This window comes from Tachyglossus aculeatus, chromosome 9, assembly GCF_015852505.1.
Source record: "Tachyglossus aculeatus isolate mTacAcu1 chromosome 9, mTacAcu1.pri, whole genome shotgun sequence".
NCBI classification, from domain to species: domain Eukaryota; kingdom Metazoa; phylum Chordata; class Mammalia; order Monotremata; family Tachyglossidae; genus Tachyglossus; species Tachyglossus aculeatus.
Genome location: NC_052074.1, coordinates 36,505,917 through 36,529,227, shown reverse-complemented (window position 1 = coordinate 36,529,227; position 23,311 = coordinate 36,505,917). Strand labels below are relative to the sequence as shown.

Sequence of the window (23,311 nt, the reverse complement as noted above, 5' to 3'; positions counted from 1 at the left end):
CTTTTAATGTTATGGAACATGTAGAAACCTTTTGTTTAATTATCAACAATATCAACTGAGTCCCAACTGTGTAAAGAACCACACACTAGGAGCGGGAAGGACATATAGAAAGAGTACAAAAAGCAATAAGTCACTTATGCATGTATTTGTATTTATCTTCATCACTTGTGCAATGTTTATTCAACTGTTCATTCTGATTAATCTATTTGTAAAGATTTCTCTGTCTGCCTTCTTCATAGTGTAACCTCTTTTGTGGACAGGAAACATGCCACTTCTTGGTTTTGTATTTCCCAAGCATATAAGGCAGAGCATTGCACCCACTGAGCACTCAAAAAATAAAGGCAGTTACTACTGCTACTGTTATTACTGGTCACCCAGCCCAGCCCTCTGTCCCAAACAGTGACACCCGGTTGTTGAAGGAATCGTTTATGCCAGTGAGTAGGGATGGGCCTTCCAACATCCTAACTCTGCCCTCTCCATCCCTGACTATCCCCCTGTGATCCAGCATGGACCATCCAACACCCCTAGCTCTCACCTCTCCATCCCTGACTCTCCTTCCAGTGACCTCATTATAGATGCTCACCCATGAATTCAGTCAAACCGTTCTCGACCGTATGCGATTCTCGGCTTTTGGAACTTCTCGTGGAATTCCATCTGCTTACCACCCGCTGGCCCATTTTATGAGGACTAAAACATTTTATAGTTTCAGTTTGCAAGAATAAACAATTTATGAGCTGTTCGTTAAGAAGATTAAATATAGAGTAAATCTTCTTAATGATCATTTATAAGAAAACAAAAAAATGTCCATTTAACTTTAGTGTTCGCTTTTTTCTGTGCAGCTCTTTATGCAGATTGAAGCACTTTTCCCAAAGAAATTTGGAACATGGACTGAATATGCAAAAAAATACTGCAATGCTCATGTCAGGTCTGTGGAATCCTATTTTCCGTATCTTTTTTTTTTCCAAGTGCTTATCCATATATTCTGTGTTAAAGCTGAATCCAGGCGGCACATTGTTGCCCTGGCCCCATCCCTGTTAGCTGGCTGTGCAGACAGAAGTAACCAACGGTCAAATCAGGCACCTGGGAGCGTGAGGTTAGGGGGAAGGGGGATCTTCTAGGGGTCGGCCCTAGGCCAGGGTATCGCTGCTTATCATCCCCGCAAGATAGGATAAAAGGGGAGAGCATATACCTGCTGAGGCCCCTGGGACCAGCCCCCAGGAAGGTAGAATCAGAATTGGAAAGTGGGCAGAGATAAGCAGTAGGAAACTTGGGAAGGTTGAGGCCAAGGAATATAAGGAGGAAAACGAAGCATCCTAAATGTGAGTACCACAGAGAAAGCTTCACTGATGAAGCAAATTTAGAGAAGCAGCGTGGCTCAGTGGAAAGAGCACAGGCTTTGGAGTCAGAGGTCATGGGTTCAAATCCCGGCTACGCCCATTGTCAGCTGTGTGACTTTGGGCAAGTCACTTCACTTCTCTGTGCCTCAGTTCCCTCATCTGTAAAAATGGGGATGAAGACTGTGAGCCCCCCATGGGACAACCTGATCACCTTGTATCCTCCCCAGTGCTTAGAACAGTGCTTTGCACATAGTAAGCACTTAATAAATGCCATCAAAAAAAAAAATTTAACCAGCATCCCGAGGCAGCAAGGCTGAATGAAACAAACTACTAGAGGATTCTGGTTCTGAGGCAGGAATGGAAATCTAACATCTCAATCAGTCAAAGGTTTTTATTGAGTGTTTTCTGTGTGCAGAGCACTGTGCTAAGCACAGTAATGTTGGTAGGTACAATCCCTGCCCTCATGGAGCTTATAGTCCAGTGAGGGGAGACAGACATTAAAATAAATCACAGCTAGAGGAAGCAGCAGAGTATAAGGATATATACATAAGTGCTACAGGGTTGGGGTAGGGAGTGTATCACAGTGTTTAAGGGTGGTGTGGGGCTGGAATGGGGAGAGAATCAAAATGCTTACGGGGTACAGACCCGAGTGCATAGGTGACTTGGGTGGGTGAGCGAATAGGGTGGGGATTTGAAGGGTTAGTTGGGACACGTGTATATATGTACATGTTCATTATTCTATTCAGTTTATTAATGATGTGTATATATATAATTCTATTTACATTATTGCTATTGATGCCTGTCTACTGGTTTTTTTTTTTGTTTTGCTGTCTGTCTTCCTCTTTTAGACTGTGAGCCTGTTGTAGGGTAGTGATGGTCTCTGTTGCCGAAATGTACTTTCCAAGCTTAGTACTGTGCTCTGCACACAGTAAGCGCTCAATAAATATGATTGAATGAATGACAGGCCTCATGGAGGAGGTGTGATTTTAGTAAGGTTTTAAACACGGAGAGAGTTGTGGTCTGTTGGATATGAAAGAGGAGGGAGTTTCAGGCTAGAGGGAGGACGTGACCCAGGGTCATCAGTGAGAGAGACGGGATTGAGATACGATGACCAAGTTGGTGGTTGTGGGAGATTTGCAGTGTTAGATACGAAAGAGAGAGCTGATTGGGAGCCCTAAAGCCAATGGTAGGCGTTGCTAAGGCTCACCAGCTCACCAGCCAAAACAAACTCACCTTCTTCGTGCTTTCGGCTTCCTATGACTCATTCTTTTCTTTTTATGATATTTGTTAAAGTGCTTATTATGTGTCAGACACTGTACTAAGTGCTGGGGTAGATACAAGCTAATCAGGTTGGACACAGTCCATATCCCACTTGGGGCTCATGGTGTCCCCATTTTACAGATGAGGTAACTGAGGCAAAGAGAAGGTCACACAGCAGACAAGTGTCAGAGCCAGGATTATAACCCGGATCCTTCTGAATCCCAGGCCCGGGTTCTGTCCGCTAGGCCCTTCTGATCCGACAGTGATTCTCCCGGGGCTGCAGACGAGCTCTCTACCCCCAGGGCTAGGCTCCTTCCAGCCCTGGGGGTTCATTCTGCCCGCAGTTGCCCATCACAAGTGCCTCACAGACATTTGGGTGTGAAAACTGATGCTGCCAGCTCCGCTGTCCCAGCAGGGGAAAAGGAACAGCTTCCCATCAAGTGCTCCCATGGACAGGGCCCAGAGCCATCAGGGACCCGAGACCCTCCCCATGTTCTTAGTCCACCTCCTTGAGGGCAGGGCCAAAAAACTCGTCCCTCTCCCACTGCTGCCCACCGACCAGCTGCGGTAGCGGGCAGCTGCCGAGGACGAGCAGAATGAGGCTCGGGGCTGAGAGTAACCCTAGGACGGAGGGACTCCCTTGCTCCCTTTGGGGGTCCACAGAACTGAGAAAAAGAAGCACCCACAACTTTCAGCAGTGGATTGGAGGCCCCTCTGCTGGCGGTAGCAGTTCCCACCTGTGCTGCCTGCTGAGCAGCTTAGCATCCCGACCAGTGGAAGAAGAGTTTCCTTGCCAGTCACCTGGGTTTTAGCAGAGGCGCAGGCGACAGCCGAAGTCAGGAATGGTGGGCCCAAGGCCAGACATGGCCAGCCCCGCAGACTGTCTTAGTGAAGCCATTCATAATGGGGGACGACTCTGCCCACCACCCCCCCTCCCTCCCCAGCCCACCCCTCAGTCCTCTTCCCCTTAGGACCAGACCATTCAGTCCTGGCTGGTCCAGGCTGATCACACTGTCCTCAGGGGCTGAGGCAAAGTGAGTGCACAAGGTTGCCTGGAAAGGGAGGGGTTCACTTACCCAACTGCTGTACTGTCCCAAGCTTTGAGTACAGTTCACTGCACCCAATCAGTTGATCAGTAGCATTTTAGTGTGTACTCAGAAAAATGCTTTTACAGTTATTACTTTGTGTGTGTGTGTGTGTGTCTCTCTCTCTCTCTCTCAAACTTGAAGGGGCCAGGATCCTAGACAGGGCTGACCTGGAGGTACAAAATCTGAAGGCCCAGATTTGTTGGCGCTTATGCTGAGTACTGTTTCCGAGATAGACCAGTTCCTCTTTGGGAAACAAACAGATTTGGAAAACAAGGTTTTGGTGAACCTAGGGGAAACCATTTTGGAAGGAGATTAACTTTGAAAGTCTAATCTTCGTGGCATTTTCTAAACGCTTACTATTCACCAAGCATGGTACTAGGGACTGGAGTAGATACAAGGTAATCCAGATTGGACCCATCTCCAGGCCCACATGGGGCTTCCAGTTGAAGCAGGAGGAAGAACAGATAAGCGAATCCCCATCCTACAGATGGGGAAACTGAAGTGTGGAGTAGTTGTGACCTGCAGGCAAGCGGCGGAGCTGGGATTAGAATCCTAGACTCCTGACTTCTTTCCATTAGGCCATGATGCTTCTTATCTGATCTCTGACTGCCAGAGGTTATATTCTTCAACGTGTCATTTCATGTGATTTAGTTATTCCTCCATTTTAGGACATTTAAATCCCTGAGAGTTTGACTTCAGTGATGCCATTTTCATGACATTCAGACAGGGAAATGCTGCATTTTTTTTCCGTTGAGTTTTGACTATGTGAAGGTGTCATTTTCACACCACAACTTTGTGTGAGATGGAGATTGTGGTTTGCAACTTAGTCGTAGACCATTTTTTTATTTCTGGAGTGTCATCAATGAATCCCAAATCAAGTTAAGTCAAGCTCTAGCAAGAAAATGTAACTGTGCTGTTTAAAAATAAGTTTTATTCTTAATGAGGGCCTAAATGCAGGCACACAGAGGCGTGTGACTGCAGTCGTGTCCCCTTTTTGCATTTGGCCACCCCTTGCTCTTCGGCATCATCACTCCCACCTCTCTCTGCCTCCACCTTCCGCTTCCTCTCACATCACCTCCCACCAAGCCTACCGCTCCTTCCTGGTATGTTTCTCTCCTCCCTCCCTCTTTTGCGCTTTCTCTCCCTTCCTTTTCTTCCCTCCCGCTCGCTCACTCGCTCAAACCTTGGTGACACCAGAGTGCCGGGCAGCCGCCGGCTCCTGAACAGTGCCCCTCTGCCTCTCCCCAGCTGGCCAATTGGTGGGAGACAGTCAATCAATCATATTTATTAAGTGCTAACTGTGTGCAGACCACTCTCCTCAGCACCTGGGATTGATCAACCGGTGGTATTTAGTGAGAGCAGGCTGTGTGCAGAGCAATAGACTAAGCACTTGGGAGAGTACAATGTAACAGAGTTTGTAGTCATGCTCCCTGGGAGACAGCCATTGATACAAATAAATAATCAATGTTATTGATTGATCCCTTACTATGTGCAGAGCACTGCTCTAAACGTTTGGGAGAGTACAAGAGAAATTACAGTCTAGAGCAAATTGCAGATATTATGATGATAATAATAGTGGCATTTGTTAAGCACTTACTATGTGCCAAGCACCTTACTGGGGTGAATACAAACAAATCGGGTTGGGGACAGTCTCTGTCCCACGTGGGGCTCACAGTGTTAATGTCCATTTTTCACAGATAAGGTAACTGAGGCGCAGAGAAGTTAAGTGACTTGCCCAAGGTCACACAGCAGACAAAAGGCAGAGCAGGCTTTAGAACCCAGGTTCTTCTGACTCTGCTTCTCATGTTCATAATTCCTATGGGGCTGAGGGAGAGATGAATGAAGGATGCATATCCAAGTGTAAGGGCAACACAGAAAGGAGAACGAGTAGAGGAAATGAGAGGGCTTAGTCGGGGAAGACCTCTTGGAGGAGATTTTAATAAGGCTCTGAAGATGGGAAGAGTGATGGTCTGTCAGATGTGTAGCAGGGAGGGAGTTCCAGACCTGAGGCAGGATGTGGGCAAAGAGTCAGCAGCGAGATAGATGAGATCGAGGTGCAGTGATTAAGCTCTCATTTCCTTTTCTTCCATTCCCTTCTTCTTCACCCTGATTTGCTCCCTTTAATAAGTGCCGTTATTATTATTATTATAATTATTACCCCCGGCCTCATGCCATAATTTACTTATATTAATGTCAGTCTCCCCCTCTAGATTGAAAGCTTGTTGTGGGCAGGGAACGTGTCTATTAAGCTGTTATAGTATACTCTCCCAAGAACTTAGTACAGTGCTCTACACCCAGTAAGTGCTGAATAAATACGCTTAATTGATTGATTGGGGGAGCTGAGCAGGCTGAAAACCCTGATGTTTGTGGGGCTGAATGGGGTGAAAACCCAAGTGCTGTCAGGGTTGCATGTATTTGCTATCTTTCTGCCCTGAGCATTTTTACCATTTCCCTCTGTAGGATAAAGTGGCCAGGCTGTAGGGAGAGAGGTTGGGAATGGGAGGTGAATGGCTGCATCCAGATGTGTGCTAGGGAAGGCATTTGAGGTTGCCCCTCCAAATCCAGAAAGTGCTGCCTCTCCGAGTCACGGATCCTGTTTATGGTGCCTGGTTGTGTCCCAAAGGGCCGCAGTTTGTTTCATGGCTTTCCTCTTCAAATTTATCTTAGTATTTCAAGAGAAACTATTAATAAGGTCAGGCATATTCTTAAACTGCTTTCATTGAATATCATTATGTTATAAATTTAAAAGGAAAATTATTTGAGATATAATTAAATGAATTTTTTATTCTACTCAATCTGGTGTCACGAAAGATTTTCTAATCAGCAACTGTAGTTTCCACTTCAGTGTGCCTTGGCAATAGTAGATTTTTGCAGCTGTCATTCTCTGTTCAGGGAGAAGCAAATTGACTTGGTTACTATGGGGATCTGACCCCAAAATGGACTGTTTTATCCCAGAGAGACACGATCAGGCTGAAAAATTCCTTGGAGACACAGTCACCAATGCCACAGACCAACTCCTGGAGGCTAAACTCCTTGCACAGCTTAATCAATCAATCAGTCAGTGGTACTTAAATGAGCACTTTTTGCCGGCAGAACAGTGAACTAAGTCCATGGGACAGCACAGTGCAATAGAGTTGGTAGACACGACAGACATTAAAATAAATCACAGCAGGGGAAGCATCAGAGTATGAGATATGTTAATAATAATAATTTTTGGACAATAATAATTGTGGTATTTGTTAAGCACTTACTACGTGCCAAGCACTGTAGTAAGCTGTTGGGTGGATACAAGGAAATCGGGTTGGACATAGTCCATGTCGTACATGGGGCTCATGTCTTAAAGGTGTCATCTTACTTAAAGGTGGGCATAGGTGTCAAAGAAGGGAGGGCAGTTTGGGAGGGAAGATAAGAGGCTAGTCAGGGAGGGCTGCTTGGAGTTCCAGACAGGAACCAGTGTGGTAGGAATGGGGGGAGTACCTAAGTGCTTAGGGGGTGGGACCAAGTGCATGGGAGAGGCAGGAGAGAGGGAAAATAGCGGGGCGGGGATGAGATCTTGGTCCCAGACAATCACCCGCTCCCCAGAGATCTTATGCAAAAATCCTGATACTCTACTATTCATTTTGATGTCTGTCTCTCCCATAGACAATAAGCTCTTTATGGGCAGAGATTTTGTCTACCAATTCTGTCGCTCTTCCGTACATTTAACTCCCTTCTCAGACCCCCTGTTCCTCCCCATCCTCCTTGCCTCACCCCCAACGATCTGGCCTCCTACTTCATTAGTAAAATTAACTCCATCTGGTCTGAGCTCCCCAAAGTCACTCCTCCCCCTTCTCCAACCCCCCTGCTCTCAACCCTCTCCACTACTCTCCCATCCTTCCCAGCAGTATCCTCAGATGAGATCTCCTCCCTCCTCTCAAGTGCCACCCCGGCCACCTGTGCTTCTGACCCCATTCCCTCTCATCTTATGAAATCTCTCGCCCCTTCCCTCCTCCCCTCCTTAACTTCCATCTTCAACTGCTCGCTCTCCACTGGTTCCTTGCCCTCTGCCTTCAAAGATGCCAACGTCTCTCCCATCCTAAAAGAACCCTCTCTTGACCCCACCTCACCTTCTAGTTATCACCCTATCTCCCTCCTACCATTCCTTTCCAAACTCCTTGAACGAGTCGTCTACACCCGCTGCCTCGAATTCCTCAATGCCAACTCTCTCCTCGACCCCCTCCAATCTGGCTTCCGTCCCCTACATTCCACCGAAACTGCCCTCTCAAAGGTCACCAATGACCTCCTGCTTGCTAAATCCAACGGCTCCTACTCTATCCTAATCCTCCTCAACCTCTCAGCTGCCTTTGACACCGTGGACCACCCCCTTCTCCTTAACATGCTATCCAACCTTGGCTTCACAGACTCCGTCCTCTCCTGGTTCTCATCTTATCTCTCCAGCCGTTCATTCTCAGTCTCCTTTGCAGGCTTCTCCTTCCCCTCCCATCCCCTTACTGTAGGGGTTTCTCAAGGGTCAGTTCTTGGTCTCCTTCTGTTCTTGATCTACTACACTCACTCCCTTGGTGAACTCATTCGCTTCCACGGCTCCAACTATCATCCCTACGCTGATGACACCCAAATCTACATCTCTGCCCCTGCTCTCTCTCCCTCCCTTCAGGCTCGTGTCTCCTGCCATCAGGACATCTCCATCTGGATGTCTGCCCACCATCTAATAATATGTCCAAGACTGAACTTCTTATCTTCCCTCCCAAACCCTGCTGTCTCCCTGACTTTCCCATCACTGTAGACGGCACTACCATCCTTCCCGTCTCATAAGCCCACAACCTTGGTGTCATCCTCGACTCTGCTCTCTCGTTCACCCCTCACATCCAATCCGTCACCAAAACCTCCTGCCCAGGGCACATCCCTGCCCAGGCTGTGAGCTCGTTGTGGGCAGGGATTGTCACCCTTTATTATTGTATTGTACTTTCCCAAGCGCTTAGTACAGTACTCTGCACAAAGTACGTGTGTAATAAATAAGATTGAGTGAATGAAAACTACAAACAGGGTAAGCAACTTCCGGGTCAGTGTGCCTGTTCACCACCTATTTATCCTGCATTTTCCAGGTATTTTGGAAAAAGAACTCAGTGGGACTGCAGAGGGGCATCAAATCTAAGTGAACTTCATCGGCTGCTAAGTGACATAATGATCCGAAGATTAAAGAGCGAGGTTTTAGCCCAGCTACCACCCAAAGTTAGACAACGAATTCCATTTGATCTTCCGACCGGGGCTGCTAAGGTGAGGATGCAAAACTTGAGTGAGAGCATTGGAAATCATTTTCTCTTCATAGTGTAGCATTCCCAAGAGTGGGGTTTCCAACTTTCTTGCAAGAACAAGACTGGTGCACTTGAAATATTTTTCACTGAACCAATTCCTGATTTTCTGAACCCCTCCCCATTTTCAAACCTGCTGAAAATGCCCTTCCTGCAGGAGGCCTTCCCCATTAATGGCTGCCACCTCTGAGAGGCTGCATGGGCAATAAAAGGAGATATTTTGAGCCTGAAGGCCCTCCATCTCAAAACAGTTGCTTCCCTCTCCCTCCCTCCTCACCCCAGCCCCCAGCCTCAGAGTGGGGCCCCCAGCCTTGGAGTGGGGCCTTCTTGGCCAGGGAGCTGAGGCGATGGCTCCTCTTCTCCATCGTCCTCAATAGGACTGGCTTCCTCACCTCAAGGCCCTAATCTTGTCCTCTCCCACTGGACCCTGAACTTCCTGTCTGCCCCCTAAACCGAGAGCTCAGTGCACCCATGCCCAACCCCGGTCAGCTGCCGGCGGAGAGAAGGGAAAGTAAGAGAAGGGCCAAGGGGACAAGTTGGGAGGGCCCGCAGGGAGGGGGTTTCTGTAGCTTCCCTGTGTATCTTTCCAGGTGCTTGGCACCATGCTCTTTGCTCAGGGGGCCCTCAGTAAGCACGTGCCCCGCTTTCCACTCCAACCAGGACTCGGCGGCCCCAGGAAGAGTTAGGAGGGGTCACGCTTTGGGGTCGCTTCCTTGGGCTCCCTGGGAGAGGCCGGGAAGGGGCAGAGTTGGGAGGGGAGAAGGAGAGCGGGGCCTTGCAGCAGAACAGAGGCCGGGCTAGAGAGAGCCAAAGGGGAAGATGTCCTTAAGTCCTTCTTGAAGGCAGGTGCATAGACGAGATCATTCTTGCCCAACTTCCCATTCTTTTAAGTAGGAAATCTTCAATCTGGGGCACCCACCAAGCCCCAGATGCCCTCTGCCTCTGCCCCTTTTGGGGCTGAGAGGAAGTTCTTACTGTGCTGACACTTTTGCGTGAAACCTTGGCTCCTCTAGAGAAATTTGGCCATAAACCTTCAGTCGGGCAAGGTGTACAGTAAAGATTTTCCCTGGATTTAGAGATATTGGGCTTCCTGAAATAAGGAGAATGGGTACCCTTTTTTTCCTAGAGCAAGGTAGAGTAAATATTATGGAGGCGAGTCAGTAATTGATTACACTGCATTTCTGATTTACTTAAGGAAGGTTTCCCAGGTCTTCACACCCGTTTCAATAAAACTGGAGTTTGCTGTAAATGTATTTTACCATATACTTTTTTCTTTTTTCCATGCCCTGCTTTCTTATGTAATTTGATTTTTTTTTTTGCTTTGCAAAATGTTTCTCCTTAAGAGGAAGCTCATAGTGTTTGATTTATGATGTTAGCAAAGTGCTTTATTTTCACCCCCAGTTTGTCACTGATTCTATAATTGGTAGGAACATGTGACTGACCTACCTCTGTATTGACGTTTCTGTGTGAGCAAGGTGGCGTCTTGGGGAATTTTCTCTCTCGTCTTACCTTTCTGCAGCAGGAGAAAGTGGGACGTGATTCACAGTTGCATTAATTGTTCTGCCCTTCGTGCTGTATTTCTAAACACAGTTCTCTCCTCCTCCATAGCAACTGAATGCCAGCTTTGAAGAGTGGGAGAAATTGATGAGGGCTTCAGCCTCGGGGACTGAGAACAGTGGCGACTTCTCTCGGGCCATGGGGCTGATCACACGCATGTTCAAAGAGACGGCTCTTGCCAAGGTAGTCCAGAAATTTCTCTGAAATCCTGTTTCTGTTCTGAGGAGTTTATTTTTAACCACTCAGCCATTTTTAAACAGCTCAGTTGTAATGTCACTCCTCTTTTGTCTCCCCCCTTTTTATTCACTGTCCACATGTGGTTGCAGTAAGAGAGAGAATATTGAGCTTCTGACCGTCACATGACGGGGACCCTGACTTAGACCAGTCCACCGGGCTAGTCGAGAGAAACCGAACCATCCTCAGGGAGTCCCAATGAGCTCTCTTCTAGAATGAACGGACAGATCTTTGGATTCTGCATCTTTTAGTGGCAGATGGGCTTGCTTGAACAGTACTAGCGAGAAGATTTTGCTCCTTCATTTTGCTACTTTCCAGTTAGGGCGATGCGAGGCCGAGGATTACAACAGTAAAGCCGATTTATTAGTGTACTTTAGATATTAATGATGAGGCGTTTATAGGAGAGAGAAAAATTCAGCCAGAATAATTGAAGAATCATTCACAGAGCTAAGCCAAAAATGAAAGTGATAAAACTCTTAAAAACTCATGCACTTCCAAGGAGTAAGCAAGCAGCTGTAAATGTAAACAGTGGCAGAAGACATTAGAGGAACAAGTGTGCAGAGCACTGTTCTCAACCTTACGGGGTTGAATTAGAGCAAGATCCTTCCCTCCTCCCCCGACCAGCCTGGCTAGAGCTGGGGAAACCCCCTTGAATGCAGCTTCTCCTAGAGCTCAGTCCCTGGGAGAGGGGCCCCTGGGCGTCCCTCTCCCCCAGCACCCCAGAGGCCCCAGCAGCCCTGCACGGCTTCAGGACCTTCCCGGGGGAGTTGGAAGTTGTAGAGGCCCTCAAAGCCCTAGTCCTGCAGGCTAGTTCTTGTATGTATATATGGTTGTACATATTTATTACTCTATTTATTTATTTATTTATTTATTTATTTTACCCGTACATTTCTATCCTACTTATTTTATTTTGTTGGTATGTTTGGTTCTGTTCTCTGTCTCCCCCTTTTAGACTGTGAGCCCACTGTTGGGTAGGGACTGTCTCTATGTGATGCCAATTTGTACTTCCCAAGCGCTTAGTACAGTGCTCTGCACATAGTAAGCGCTCAATAAATACGATTGATTGATTGATTGATTGGTGGTATTGACTCGGCCCTTACTGTAGGCCAAGCACCATGCCAAGGGCAGTGTCAAGCGCAGGGGTAGATCCAGAATATCAGAGTCATTCTGGCACCGTGGGCTGAAGCAGGTCCCGTTGGCCACACTTGGGAGAAAAATTACAAAACTCAAAGGCAGCAGTAAGAGTTGGGATTGGATTTTGAGCAGAGGCTGATGGCTAGTGAGCCTAGAGCCCGGCAAAATGGGCTCTTGCTGCAGGGCGAGTGATTTTGGCTTGGATCGAAAAATGAGACCTGAATTCCTGGAGCGCCTCCATTTGCCCCCTCTTTTTCCCACCATTCATTCTTGCTACCTATTCCTCAGCCCCTCAGCACGTATGTTTATATTCTGTTACTCTGCCATTTCCCCTATCTGTAATTCGTTTTAGTAACTGTTTTCCCCCACCTAAATTGTAAGCTGTTTTTTAAATGGTATTTGATAGGCACTTACTGTGTGTCAGACAGTGTTCTAAGCTCTGGGGTAGGTGCAGGTTAGGTTGGACACAGTCCCTGTCCCGCATTGGGGCTCATTGCCCTCTTTGAGGCCAAGGGATCGCATCTACCCACTGTATTGTACTGTTCTCTCTTCTCTACCAACAGCTTAGTACAGTGCTCTGCACCCCGTAAATACTGCATAAATATCACTGATTGATTGCATCTCAAAGCCTTCTCCTCCAGGAAGGTAGTTTCATTTATTTTCTCCCTATCCCTAACCAGTCCAGTCCAGTCATGGTTTCTTATGGCTGGGGTGCCTCCTGCAGTTTTGTCCCCACAGGTAGGGCTGTGTGGGGTCATGGTTTGGGGCCCAACCTTTGTAGCTGGGACCTGAATCTCATCTGGAAGTTCCCAGCCCTAGGTTTGGTTTGGTCACGGTAGAAAAATGACTGCCGGTCACATACTTGCTCTGTCGTTTGGTTGCAAGCTGCTTGTGCACAAGGAGTGTTGCTCGTGCTTCTGTGGTACTTTCCCATATGCTCAGTTCAGTGCAGTGAACCCAGTGGATGCTCAGTAAAGACTATCACTACGACTGGGAAGCAGTGTGGCCTAGTGGAAAGAGCAAGAGCCTGAAAGTCAGGTGTCATGGGTTCTCATCCCAACTCCACCACCTATCCGCTATGTGATCTTGAGCATGTCACTTAACCTCACTGTGCCTCAGTTACCGCATCTGGAAAATGGGGACTAAGACCATGAGTCCCGTGTGGGACGGGGACTCTTTCTGACCTAATTATCTTGTATCTACCCCAGTGCTTGGCATATAGTAAGCGCTTACCACAATTATACCACAGTTATAATCATTACTACTACTGCCACACACTGCCTTAGAGGCAAAGTGGTAGTTTTGAGCCAGTCTAGGGAACTGGGTAAAGCTAAGGCATTTCCAGAGAGAAAATTAAGCTGAGCAACATATAGCATTAGTCTCATGGGTGAATTTCATCCTGAGACTTCCACTGGTCTCAATTTAGGAAGTCTGGAGAAGAGAAGAATTTATGAAAGCCGGTTTCTTTTAGAAGAAATAAAGTATTTTCAGAAGCATTGGGATGGTATTTAAGTAAAAGATCTGTTGTCTGGCCCAGCGCATTGTTTTTAGAGGTGCCCTTTCAGTTAGAGCCTGAAGGGTAAGAGCATCAAAATCATTTGTAGGGTTTTGGGAGAAGAGAGGAGCCCTCTCCCCAACACCACACTAAACAATTGTGAAATGGTACTTTTCTCATCTTCTCTTGCTTTCGGCCAATCATCTATAAAATGGGGATTCAATACTTGTGCTCTCTCCCGCTTCGACCGTGAGCCCCATGTTGGATTGGGAATGTGTCTCTGTCCTGATTATTCTGTACCCACCCCAGTACTTGGGCACAGTGCTTGGCACATGGTGAGGGCTGAACATTATTCTTGCTTACTTTTGGAGATTGAGATTACAGAATGAGATTGAGAAGCAGCGTGGCTCAGTGGAAAGAGCAGGGGCTTTGGAGTCCGAGGTCATGGGTTCAAATCCTGACTCCACCAAATGTCAGCTGTGTGACTTTGGGCAAGTCACTTAACTTCTCTGTGCCTCAGTTACCTCATCTGTAAAAATGGGAATTAAGACTGTGAGCCCCCCGTGGGGCAACCTGATCACCTTGCAACCTCCCCAGCACTTAGAGCAGTGCTTTGCACATAGTAAGCGCTTAATAAATGCCATCATTATTATTATTATTAGAATGCCAAAGCTGGAGGGAGCCTCCAAGCCATCTGACCCAAGTCTCCCCCTGCCTTCCCACATTGCTGACAGATGGGTAGTCCCCTCCCTCATCATTCAGGGAGTGGAAGTTTTTTTTGTATGTGTGTGTGTGCACGCACATGCGCAAGTGACACGTTGCTGACCTTGTGGGTCTAAAGTTGAACCTCCCTACGAGGCTCACCGGTGTGTCTGAGTGCAGTCAACGTGGCCACTGCAGGGCTACCAGTGCAGCCTGCCTTTTGGCCACACCCGCACTCGTTGACTGAACCGCACCATCAGGACCGTTATCCCCAAGTCCCGATGGAGAGCTCTGTGTTTAAGATGGACAGATTGGAAATGCCTATGGAAATTGGCCTGGGGCGGCTGGCCAGGGTCAACTTACGAGAAACAATGTGGCTTAGTGGCAAGAGCCCGGGCTTGGGAGTCATGGGGTCTAATCCCTGCTCTGCCACTTATCAGCTGTGTGGCTTTGGGCAAGTCACTTCACTTCTCTGTGTGCCTCAGTTACCTCATCTGTAAAATGGGGATTAAAACTATGAGCCCCACGAGGGACAACCTGATTACCTTGTATGTACCCCAGCTCTTAGAACAGTGCTTGGCACATAGGCAGCGCTTAACAAATTCCATCGGTATTATTTATTATTATTAACTGTGGTCCCGAGGAATCGGAACTCAGCGAGGAAACCACGACCTAAATATCCGCTCCTTCCGTCATCTCCCCTGTCCCCCCCGCCCCGGAGCCACTGTACCATTCCTGAGGACTGATAAAGGTTTCCAGGAAACCTCCGGCATCTGCCGTCAAAAGCACAAATGTAAGTAAATGGTAACTTTGTTGTTCATTTGTGCACCTCTGTAAATTAAATACCCTTTCAACTTTCATTAATCACATAAATGAGTCCGCTTGAATAGCTCACACTACAAAAATAAGCCCTTGTAGCAAAACACAAAGTACTGGCGAGCCTCTGCATTTTCTGCAGTTTCAGTGAAACTTTTGATCAACAGAACCTAAACTGTCTCCGTCATCAAATTATGCCGTGCCTTTTACACTGCAAGGAAATTCATGCATGGGTAATTTTTAAGGGATGACACTACAAATGAAAAATTTGATTATGACAAAATTCAAGTTCTTGTGAGTGTTACCTAAAAAGAACATTCCATATGTATGGCTTAAGCATTTTGGAATCAGCCATCTACAGATCTTTGTGAAAGTAATATAGCAAGAGAAATTTGTTCCTTTAGCGAAAGAGAAAAGCTTGTGTATTGTCTTGTTGCCATGACAATATAACTGGAACACAGAATTCAGGTATTTGTATCGCAAGGGTTTTATTTGAAAAATTTAAGGCAAGGGTTGAAATCCAAGGGCAAAATACTTGGCATTCTCTTTTCTGATCAGAGTGTGGATTTGGGTCATTTTGAGTCCTCTTAGGTGTGTGGAAACCTTAGTGATTTGGTTTATTGTTTTAAAAATATCCAAGTTCTTGTTTCATTTCACTGGTCTGTCTAGCAGCTCATCTTTCAAGTGAATGGTCGATGTTTGTGGTCCGCTGCTGAGGTGTTTCAAGCCCTGAGTTCCTTTGCTTCTTGCGGCAAAGGGCAGGTTTTTCGAGAACTGCTCACGTGTCTTCCCCCCGATCCCAACTAAGGGCTACATGAGAGCAGGTCAAGGCTCATATGGAAGGGCTCCCAGAAGCTGTGTGGCCAGCCAGCCCTCTGGCCTGTCGGGAGCCTGTCGGGAGCCAGGGATGGTGGGAAAAGCATCCTTATGCATTTTCTGGAGACTGAGGAGATGATTTCCTTGTGTCTACCCCAGGCAGGGGCGGTGAAGGACTACATCAAGTTGATGCTCCAGAACGAGTCACTCAAGTTCCTGGTCTTTGCCCACCACCTAAGCATGCTGCAGGCCTGTACCGAAGCAGCCGTAGAAAACAAGGTGGGTGGCACTGCATAACGTGAAACCCAAAAAGCACGTCTCCTCTGTGAGGCCTTCCCCAGGACCTCATTTCCCCTTTCCGCCCTGCCCTCGGCATTGACTATACACTTGGCTTTGAACCCTTTAAGCGCTTTGGTGCTCTTCCTAGCCCCACAGTATATATGTCCCTATCGCTGCTATTTCCCCTATCCGTAATTTATTTTAATATCATCTGTCTCCTCCTGGAGCCTGTAAGTTCCTTGTGGGTGGAAATTGTGTCTACCAACTCTTGCGTTATACTTTCCCAAGCCTGTAGTGCAGTGCTCTGCACACTGTAAATCCTCAATAAATGCCACTGATTGATTGATTGGGGGCCCTCAAAAGATTCTCATGAATTTTGCTAATGAGGAGATCATGTAGGAGCCTGGATCCCCAGGAATGTTATCCTTTCTTTTAGTTCTGTCGTAGCCAGCCAGCCACCCTGCGTGCCCAGCCGGGCAGCCAGACAGGCCAGTGGAGGGGTGCTCTTCTGTGCAGGTGGAAGGTGAGGGTTGGCCCTGAGTTTGTTCTCTGGACCAAACCAGGGACTAGGGGAGCGGCAGCCTGGGGAATGCATTTTGGAATTCTGGATATGATAGACTTATTTCTAATCAATTAAAGATCTGGTACCAAATCCTGCTCACACATGTGCTCTCTCGCACTCTCACTCTCATATCGTATTTGCTAAGCACATACTATGTGCCAGGTACAGTACTAAGTCCTGGGGAAGATACAAGCTAACTAGGTTGGACACAGTCCATGTCCCACATGGGGCTCACGGTCTTAATCCCCATTTTACAGATAAGGGAACTGAGGCACAGAGAAATTGTGATGTGCCCAAGGTCCCCCAGCAGACAAGTAGCAGAGCCAGGATCAGAATCCAGCTCCTTTGATTCTCAGGCCTGTGCTCTTTCCACTAGGGCACACTACTTCCTTGCTTCTCTCATCTTTGAAGTTAGTAAAGGTTGCATCTATAAAGCTAGAGTAAGAATTCAGGACTTAGAAACAGAGCTAGAAATTTCAAACTTTTGCAGAAAATAATAGCTTTTGTTGTTTTAGAAGCAAACATCCTCTTCCATGAGTCTGGTTTTTCTAGAAGCAGTGATTATGATTTTGAATGCCCTTGGGGGTGAAGTGCGTCCACTTCAGCTGGGCACATCCGCTCCCTCACTGAGCCCTTTCCTCCAGCGACACCGACCCCCAGCTGGAAAAACGAGCCACAGATTTGGTTGGGGATTGTAGGTTTGAGAGACTCCCCGAAGAGCTCAGACTTGGCTCAGGTGCCATTTGGGTGCCATTGAAAAGCAGTGTGGCGTAGTGGAAAGAGCACGGCCTTGGGAGTCAGAGGTTGTGGGCTCTAATCCCAGTTTGGCCACTTATCAGCTGTGTGACTTTGGGCAAGTCACTTAACTTCTCTGTGCCTCAGTTACCTCATCTGTAAAATGGGGATTAATACTGTAACCTCATTACCTTGTGTCTTAGTAAGCGCTTAACAAATGCCATTATTATTATTATCATTATTATTGTTATTATTCCATCCGGTTTCCCATTTCTCGTTGCTGGCACATGACCCCTGACTCCATCAGAACTGCTTCAAATCATGAAACTAGGACTTTTGGATCCTCCCTGGGATCACCCCGCCAAAAAGGGTTTGTCCCCATTCTGCCATTCTCCGACCATCTGTCCACCCTAGGTCCGTTACATCCGAATAGATGGAAGTGTTCCGTCTTCAGAAAGGATGCATCTGGTACAGCAGTTCCAGAAGGATCCGGACACCCGCGTGGCCATCCTCAGTATTCAGGCCGCTGGCCAGGTACGTTCAGCCAATGGTATCACCACGGAGGAGAGGGAAGGAGGAGGAGGAAGTCAGTGGTATCACCACGGAGGAGAGGGAAGGAGGAGGAGGAGGAGGAGGTGGAGGCCCAGGGCCTAGCTTTGATCAGCGGGGATCATCGGGCCCCGGTCTGAATGCCTCTCTGCGCCATCCCCAGCTGGAGCCTGATCACGTGTGCTGGGTTTTGGCGTCCTCTGCATTTTGGCGGCTTAGTTTGTTCCATCCAGGGCCGCGAGGGTCAGCAGAGTGGACGGGGCACAAAACAGGGTAGGCTTTTGAGGCTGAGCAAAAGGGAATGCTACAAGAATCCTTGTTCTTCGGGATGGGAGGACGAATTGGGGTAATACTGATGTATTTCTGCTAGTTCTGGAGAAGAATGCCCTTGGCTTGGTCACCAGGGGCACGATGCTGCAGTTTCTTATGTGTTCTATTAACGTTTCCCTCTAGGAGCCATAAGTACAGTCTTCACTGGGGATAATCAAGCAGTTTTCTCTGAAATCTAGCCTCCCAGCTGGCATTTGAACTATAAATAAATACACTTAACGTGGCTTTCTTTTCACCGGGGTTATCACAAGCTTAATAGTTCTGTTTGGCTTGTAAATTCGACCCAAAATGCTGCCTGTGAAAGCCTGGACTTTTAGAACTCTTATAACTCTCCTGTCAGAGCTGTGGATTGGGCAGCTTGGTCTCCTCTGTGGGAACGTCAGCATTGCAGAGTGATGTCCTTGGGTCTCCAGAAAACCCACCTGGAGCCGAGACAGACCTTTCTTCCTCTTTGCTTTGTTTTTTTTTTTTTGTTTCCTTTTATTAGGGTTTAACTTTTACTGCTGCCACTCATGTTGTGTTTGCTGAGCTCTACTGGGACCCAGGACACATCAAACAAGCAGAAGACCGGGCTCACCGAATTGGGCAGTGCAGTTGTGTAAATATCCATTACCTCATTGCCAATGGAACGCTGGATTCTCTCCTGTGGGGCATGCTGAACCGCAAGGTACACCTTTGAGGAAAAATAAGTTACTAACTTGCCGTTGTTGTGAGAAGCGTCCTACCTCAGAACGTAACATCCTGACCTAAGGAGGGCCATTACTGGGTCAGACCCACGGTCCTCTCAGTCCCTGGCTCTGTCTCCAGCCGGGGCACTGGGATATTGGAAGGAATTGGGTGCTGGTTGGGCCATCCCGCACTCCTGACTGTCTTCTGTCCATCCCTGACTCTTCCCTGCCCAGTGACCCTGCATGGGACATCCAGCAGCACTCTGATTCTTCTCCTCTCTATCCCTGACTTCCCCTGCACACATACACCCCCAGTGACCCCATACGGATCATCCAACACCCCTGACCCTTTCCACAGTGACCCCACATGGACTATTCAACAGCCCCGACTCTGCCCTCTTCATCCTTGACTGTCGTCATTGCCCAGGGGCATATTCTGGGGAAAGGTAGAGGACAGTGAACTCCATTTTTCAGGTAGAAGGAGTTGGGGTTCAGGACAGGTAAAAAGGTCCGTATGGCAGAGGGCCAAGGATCCAAGGCCCCAGCCCAGACTCTCAGAGGCATCTACCCTTTTTCCCCTGTGAAGATCACGACATGGGTAAGAGATCCAGGTGCCTCTACTGGCTGGGGTGGTGACAAGGCAGAGCCCAGCCAACCAAGTGCTTTCCACTCTTTGACTCAGTGAAATGGGCTGGGTTCTACCTTAAAGGCGAAAACCCAATGAAAATGAGAAAATTAGAGACAGAAAGGGGACATTTCTGCTGAGAATCATATTTTGGATTGGGAGCACCATGGATGCTGGCTTTGTTGCCTGTGACTCAGGAATTGATCATCACTTGAGGCACTTCATGGGACAGTGGAAAACTGTGAGACTTCCATGTGTATTAATCCCACAGGCAGGAATTACTGGAAGCACTTTGAATGGCCAGAAAGAGCGACTGCAGGCTGCGGAGGGTGATAGAGAAAAGTGGGATTTCCTGAGCTTTGCCGAAGCATGGACCCCAAGAGAAGACCCTGAGGAGATCCAAAATGAAACCTTATTCACTAAGGTAAGAGGGTACAACCCATCTCTTTCCCTTGTTCTGCTCCACCTCCACCGCAGCCTTAGCTTCCTGGCTTTCTATGGAAGAAAACCTTACAAACTTGTTAGTTTGTAGATAGCCTTTACAGAAAGGATCGAATCTCTAACTCTAGCCCTCTCCTAGTGTCCAAGCGAGGTAGCAAGCAGGCAAAGCATCCCTTCCTGTTCCCTGAGAGGGACCCAGCAGCCCAGCCTGGCCTGGGATTTAGTGAGATCACCCATTAGTCAATAGCAAGTGCAGGATCTGAGTTTGGATTCGTTATCTCCCGTTCCAGGGCTTCTTCTCCGGTCCACCCTCCCTGTATTTGGTCCTGGCTGGATACAACCCCAGTGAGGAAGGGGCCAGAAGTCACAGAACAGTCAATGAGTGAATGGCATTAATTGAGCACTTACCGTGTGCACAGCACTGTATCAAACACTTGGGAGAATACAGAAGTCGGTAGGTGTGTTACCTGCCCACCGTGAGCTTAAACGTGATATCCATTCAGCCTCCCCTTCCAACTTCAGATAAAGAGGGAACACCATCTGTTTGGCCACATCTGATTAGCTACTAACTTTGCCTTCCTTTTGACGTGAGTTTGAGGTCTCACTCTCCTGCTATTCCCTAGTGGAGAGTCCAGGGCTGCCCAGCCAGGGGCTCCGTCAGCCCCGTCAGTGCCCCGGTCAACCTTACACATTGGGCTACTCCCAGGGCATAGGGAGGACTTAAGGCCCCGCGCAAAGGCCCGTCTCCACTGGCCGCCTGGGACAATGGGGTCAGCGGTTCCCATCCTCATGAAACCACTTGTGCCCCGTTTGTGCAGATTGCTTCTTACCTGTTGCCTTTACCCTTTGCCCTGACATGCCTAGGTTGGGGAGCGCTTAAGAGTTTCCCCTTCTCTCTCAGTCAATCAGTCAGTCAGTCAGTCCATGGTATTTTTTGAGTACTTACCACAGTAAGAACAGAGCACTGACTGAGAGCTTGGGAGAGTACAGTACAACAGGGTCGGTAGATGCAATCTCTGCCCATAAAGAGCTTACAGCCTACAGGGGGCCACAGACATTAAAATAAATTACAGATTGGGGAAATACTCGAGCATAAGGATATTTGCATAATCAATCAATTCAATTTATTGAGCACTTACTGGATGAAGGGCACTGTAATAGATGCTTGGGAGAGTACAGTATAACAGTGTTGGAAGGCACATTCCTTGCCTACAACAAGCTCACAGTCTAGGGGGTGGAGACAGACACAAAAATAAATTGCGCATGTGAACGTAAGTGCTCTGGGGCCGAGGGCCGGGTGAATAAAGGATGCAAATCCAAGTGCAAGGTTGATGCAGAAGGGAGAGGGAATGGGGAAATGAGTCGGGGAAGGCCTCTTGGAGTAGATGTGATTTTGGTAAGGCTTGGAAGGTTGGGACAGTGATCATCTGTCAGATATGAAGGGGAGCCGGGGCAGTAAAGGGGAGCAGTTCAGGCCAGAGGTAGGACATCGTCAAGGGGTCAGCGGTGAGATAGAGGAGATCGAGGAAGAGTGAGTAGATTGATGTTAGAGAAGCACGACATTGGGGCTGGGTTGTAGTAGGAAATCCGTGAGGTAAACTAGCAGGGGACAAGGTGATTGACTGCTTTTAAGTCTATGATAAGGAGTTTCTGTTTGCTGCAGAGGTGGATGGGAAAACACTGGAGTCAGTCAGTCAATCGTATTTATTGAGTGCTTACTGTGTGCAGAGCACTGTACTAAGCACTTGGAAGAATACAGTGTAACAGAGACGTTCCCTGCCCACAGCAAGCTTAAAGTCTGGAGGTTCTTGAGAAGTGAGGTAACATGTACTGGATTGGTTTTTTTTTTTTACAAAAATGATCCAGGCGGCAGAGTGAATTATATACTGGAGTGGGGAGAGGCAGGAGGCAAGGGATCAGCAAGGAAGCTGTTGCAGTAGTCAAGTTAGGGTAGGAGAAGTGCTTGGATCAATGTCATAGCAGTTTGGATGGAGAAGAAAGGGCAGATTTTAGCAATATTGTGAAGGTAGAACTGAAATAATTTGATGACAGATTGAATATGTGGATTGAATGAAGGAGATGAGTCAAGGAAAATGCCAAGGTTACAGGCTTGTAAAACCAGGAGGCTGGTGATGCGATCTGCAATAATCATTATGGTCTTTGTTAAGCACTTACTATGTGCCAGGCACTGTCCTAAGCACTGGGGTAAATAGTAAGTGCTCGATAAATACGATTAATTGATTGATTGATTGAAGTGTTGGTGAGACATCCAAGTAAAGATGCCCTGAAGGCAGGAGGAAGTACAAGACTGCATAAGTACTGTGGGGCGGGGTGAGTATTGAATTGCTAAAGGGCACACTCTCTTGATTTTTAATACTTTGACTTTTCAACCTTGCTCTAAGGTAGAGAGACTGACTCCAAAGACTAGCAGCTTAAATAGAGTAAAATAGTTCCAATAGATTAGGTCCCTGACCCTTTCAGATAAAACACATTTCATGCCATTTGAAGCATCTGATTGCTTTTATTCCCAGGTCTTCAAACAAAAAGTGATTTTGAACAGTGAAGTCAAGAAAATCACTGAATAGCCAAAAGTATAATTGGAGGCTCATCCTGTTCTGTAGATTTGTTTACTCAGCTTCACCCTCCTTTGGTGCTTAGAAAATGTCACTTTAAAATGAATCTAATTTACCTCCATTCATATGGCACTTTGTGTTTACAGTGCTAATTACAATGCCTTCCACGCAGTTGTCTGCGATGATATGAAATGTCAGGTGAAGTAGAATTCCTTTCTTTCAAGGACTAACAGTTTCAGTAAACTAAGACCCTGTTCCTGTCTCCATGCTGTTCCATTACTGAAACATCTTCTCGGGCTTCCAAAACAGCAATGTTCCCCCACAAAATGGACAGAAAGCACCAAATTTTCCCTGGCCACAAAACCTTTCCCTTGCCTTCTGTCCGCCTAACCTCCAAATTTGAACACATCCTCTATGGTAGCAGCAGCTGGTGCTTCAAGAATATGCCCCCCCAACCCCCGCCCAGCTGGCACTGGACCCCAAATGGCAGCTTTAATAATAATAAGAATAATAATGGCATTTACTAAGCGCGAAGCACTGTTCTAAGCACTGGGGAGGTTACAAGATGATCAGGTTGTCCCACAGGGGGCTCTCAGTCTTAATCCCCATTTTACAGATGAGGTAACTGAGGCACAGAGAAGTTGTGACTTGCCCAAAGTCACACAGCTGACAGTTGGTGGAGCCGGGATTTGAACTCCTGACCTCTGACTCCAAAGCCCGTGCTCTTTCCACTGAACCAAGCTGCTTCTCATCTCCCGCCATAGCATACAAACTTGATCCTGCTCCTCCTCCTCTCCCCAA

General features: G+C 47.5%; 1 protein-coding gene across 1 annotated transcript in view; it reads left to right on the top strand.

The window, feature by feature from the left end:
• ZRANB3 (zinc finger RANBP2-type containing 3) overlaps nucleotides 1-23,311 on the top strand; it is an 88,302-nt gene that overhangs the window by 47,163 nt on the left and 17,828 nt on the right. The window contains exons 6-12 of the mRNA XM_038751723.1: nucleotides 840-925; nucleotides 8,788-8,959; nucleotides 10,603-10,734; nucleotides 15,908-16,027; nucleotides 17,739-17,858; nucleotides 18,691-18,870; nucleotides 19,768-19,920. Coding sequence (XP_038607651.1) covers nucleotides 840-925; nucleotides 8,788-8,959; nucleotides 10,603-10,734; nucleotides 15,908-16,027; nucleotides 17,739-17,858; nucleotides 18,691-18,870; nucleotides 19,768-19,920 — 963 coding nt within the window. The remainder of the gene's footprint in view (nucleotides 1-839; nucleotides 926-8,787; nucleotides 8,960-10,602; nucleotides 10,735-15,907; nucleotides 16,028-17,738; nucleotides 17,859-18,690; nucleotides 18,871-19,767; nucleotides 19,921-23,311) is intronic.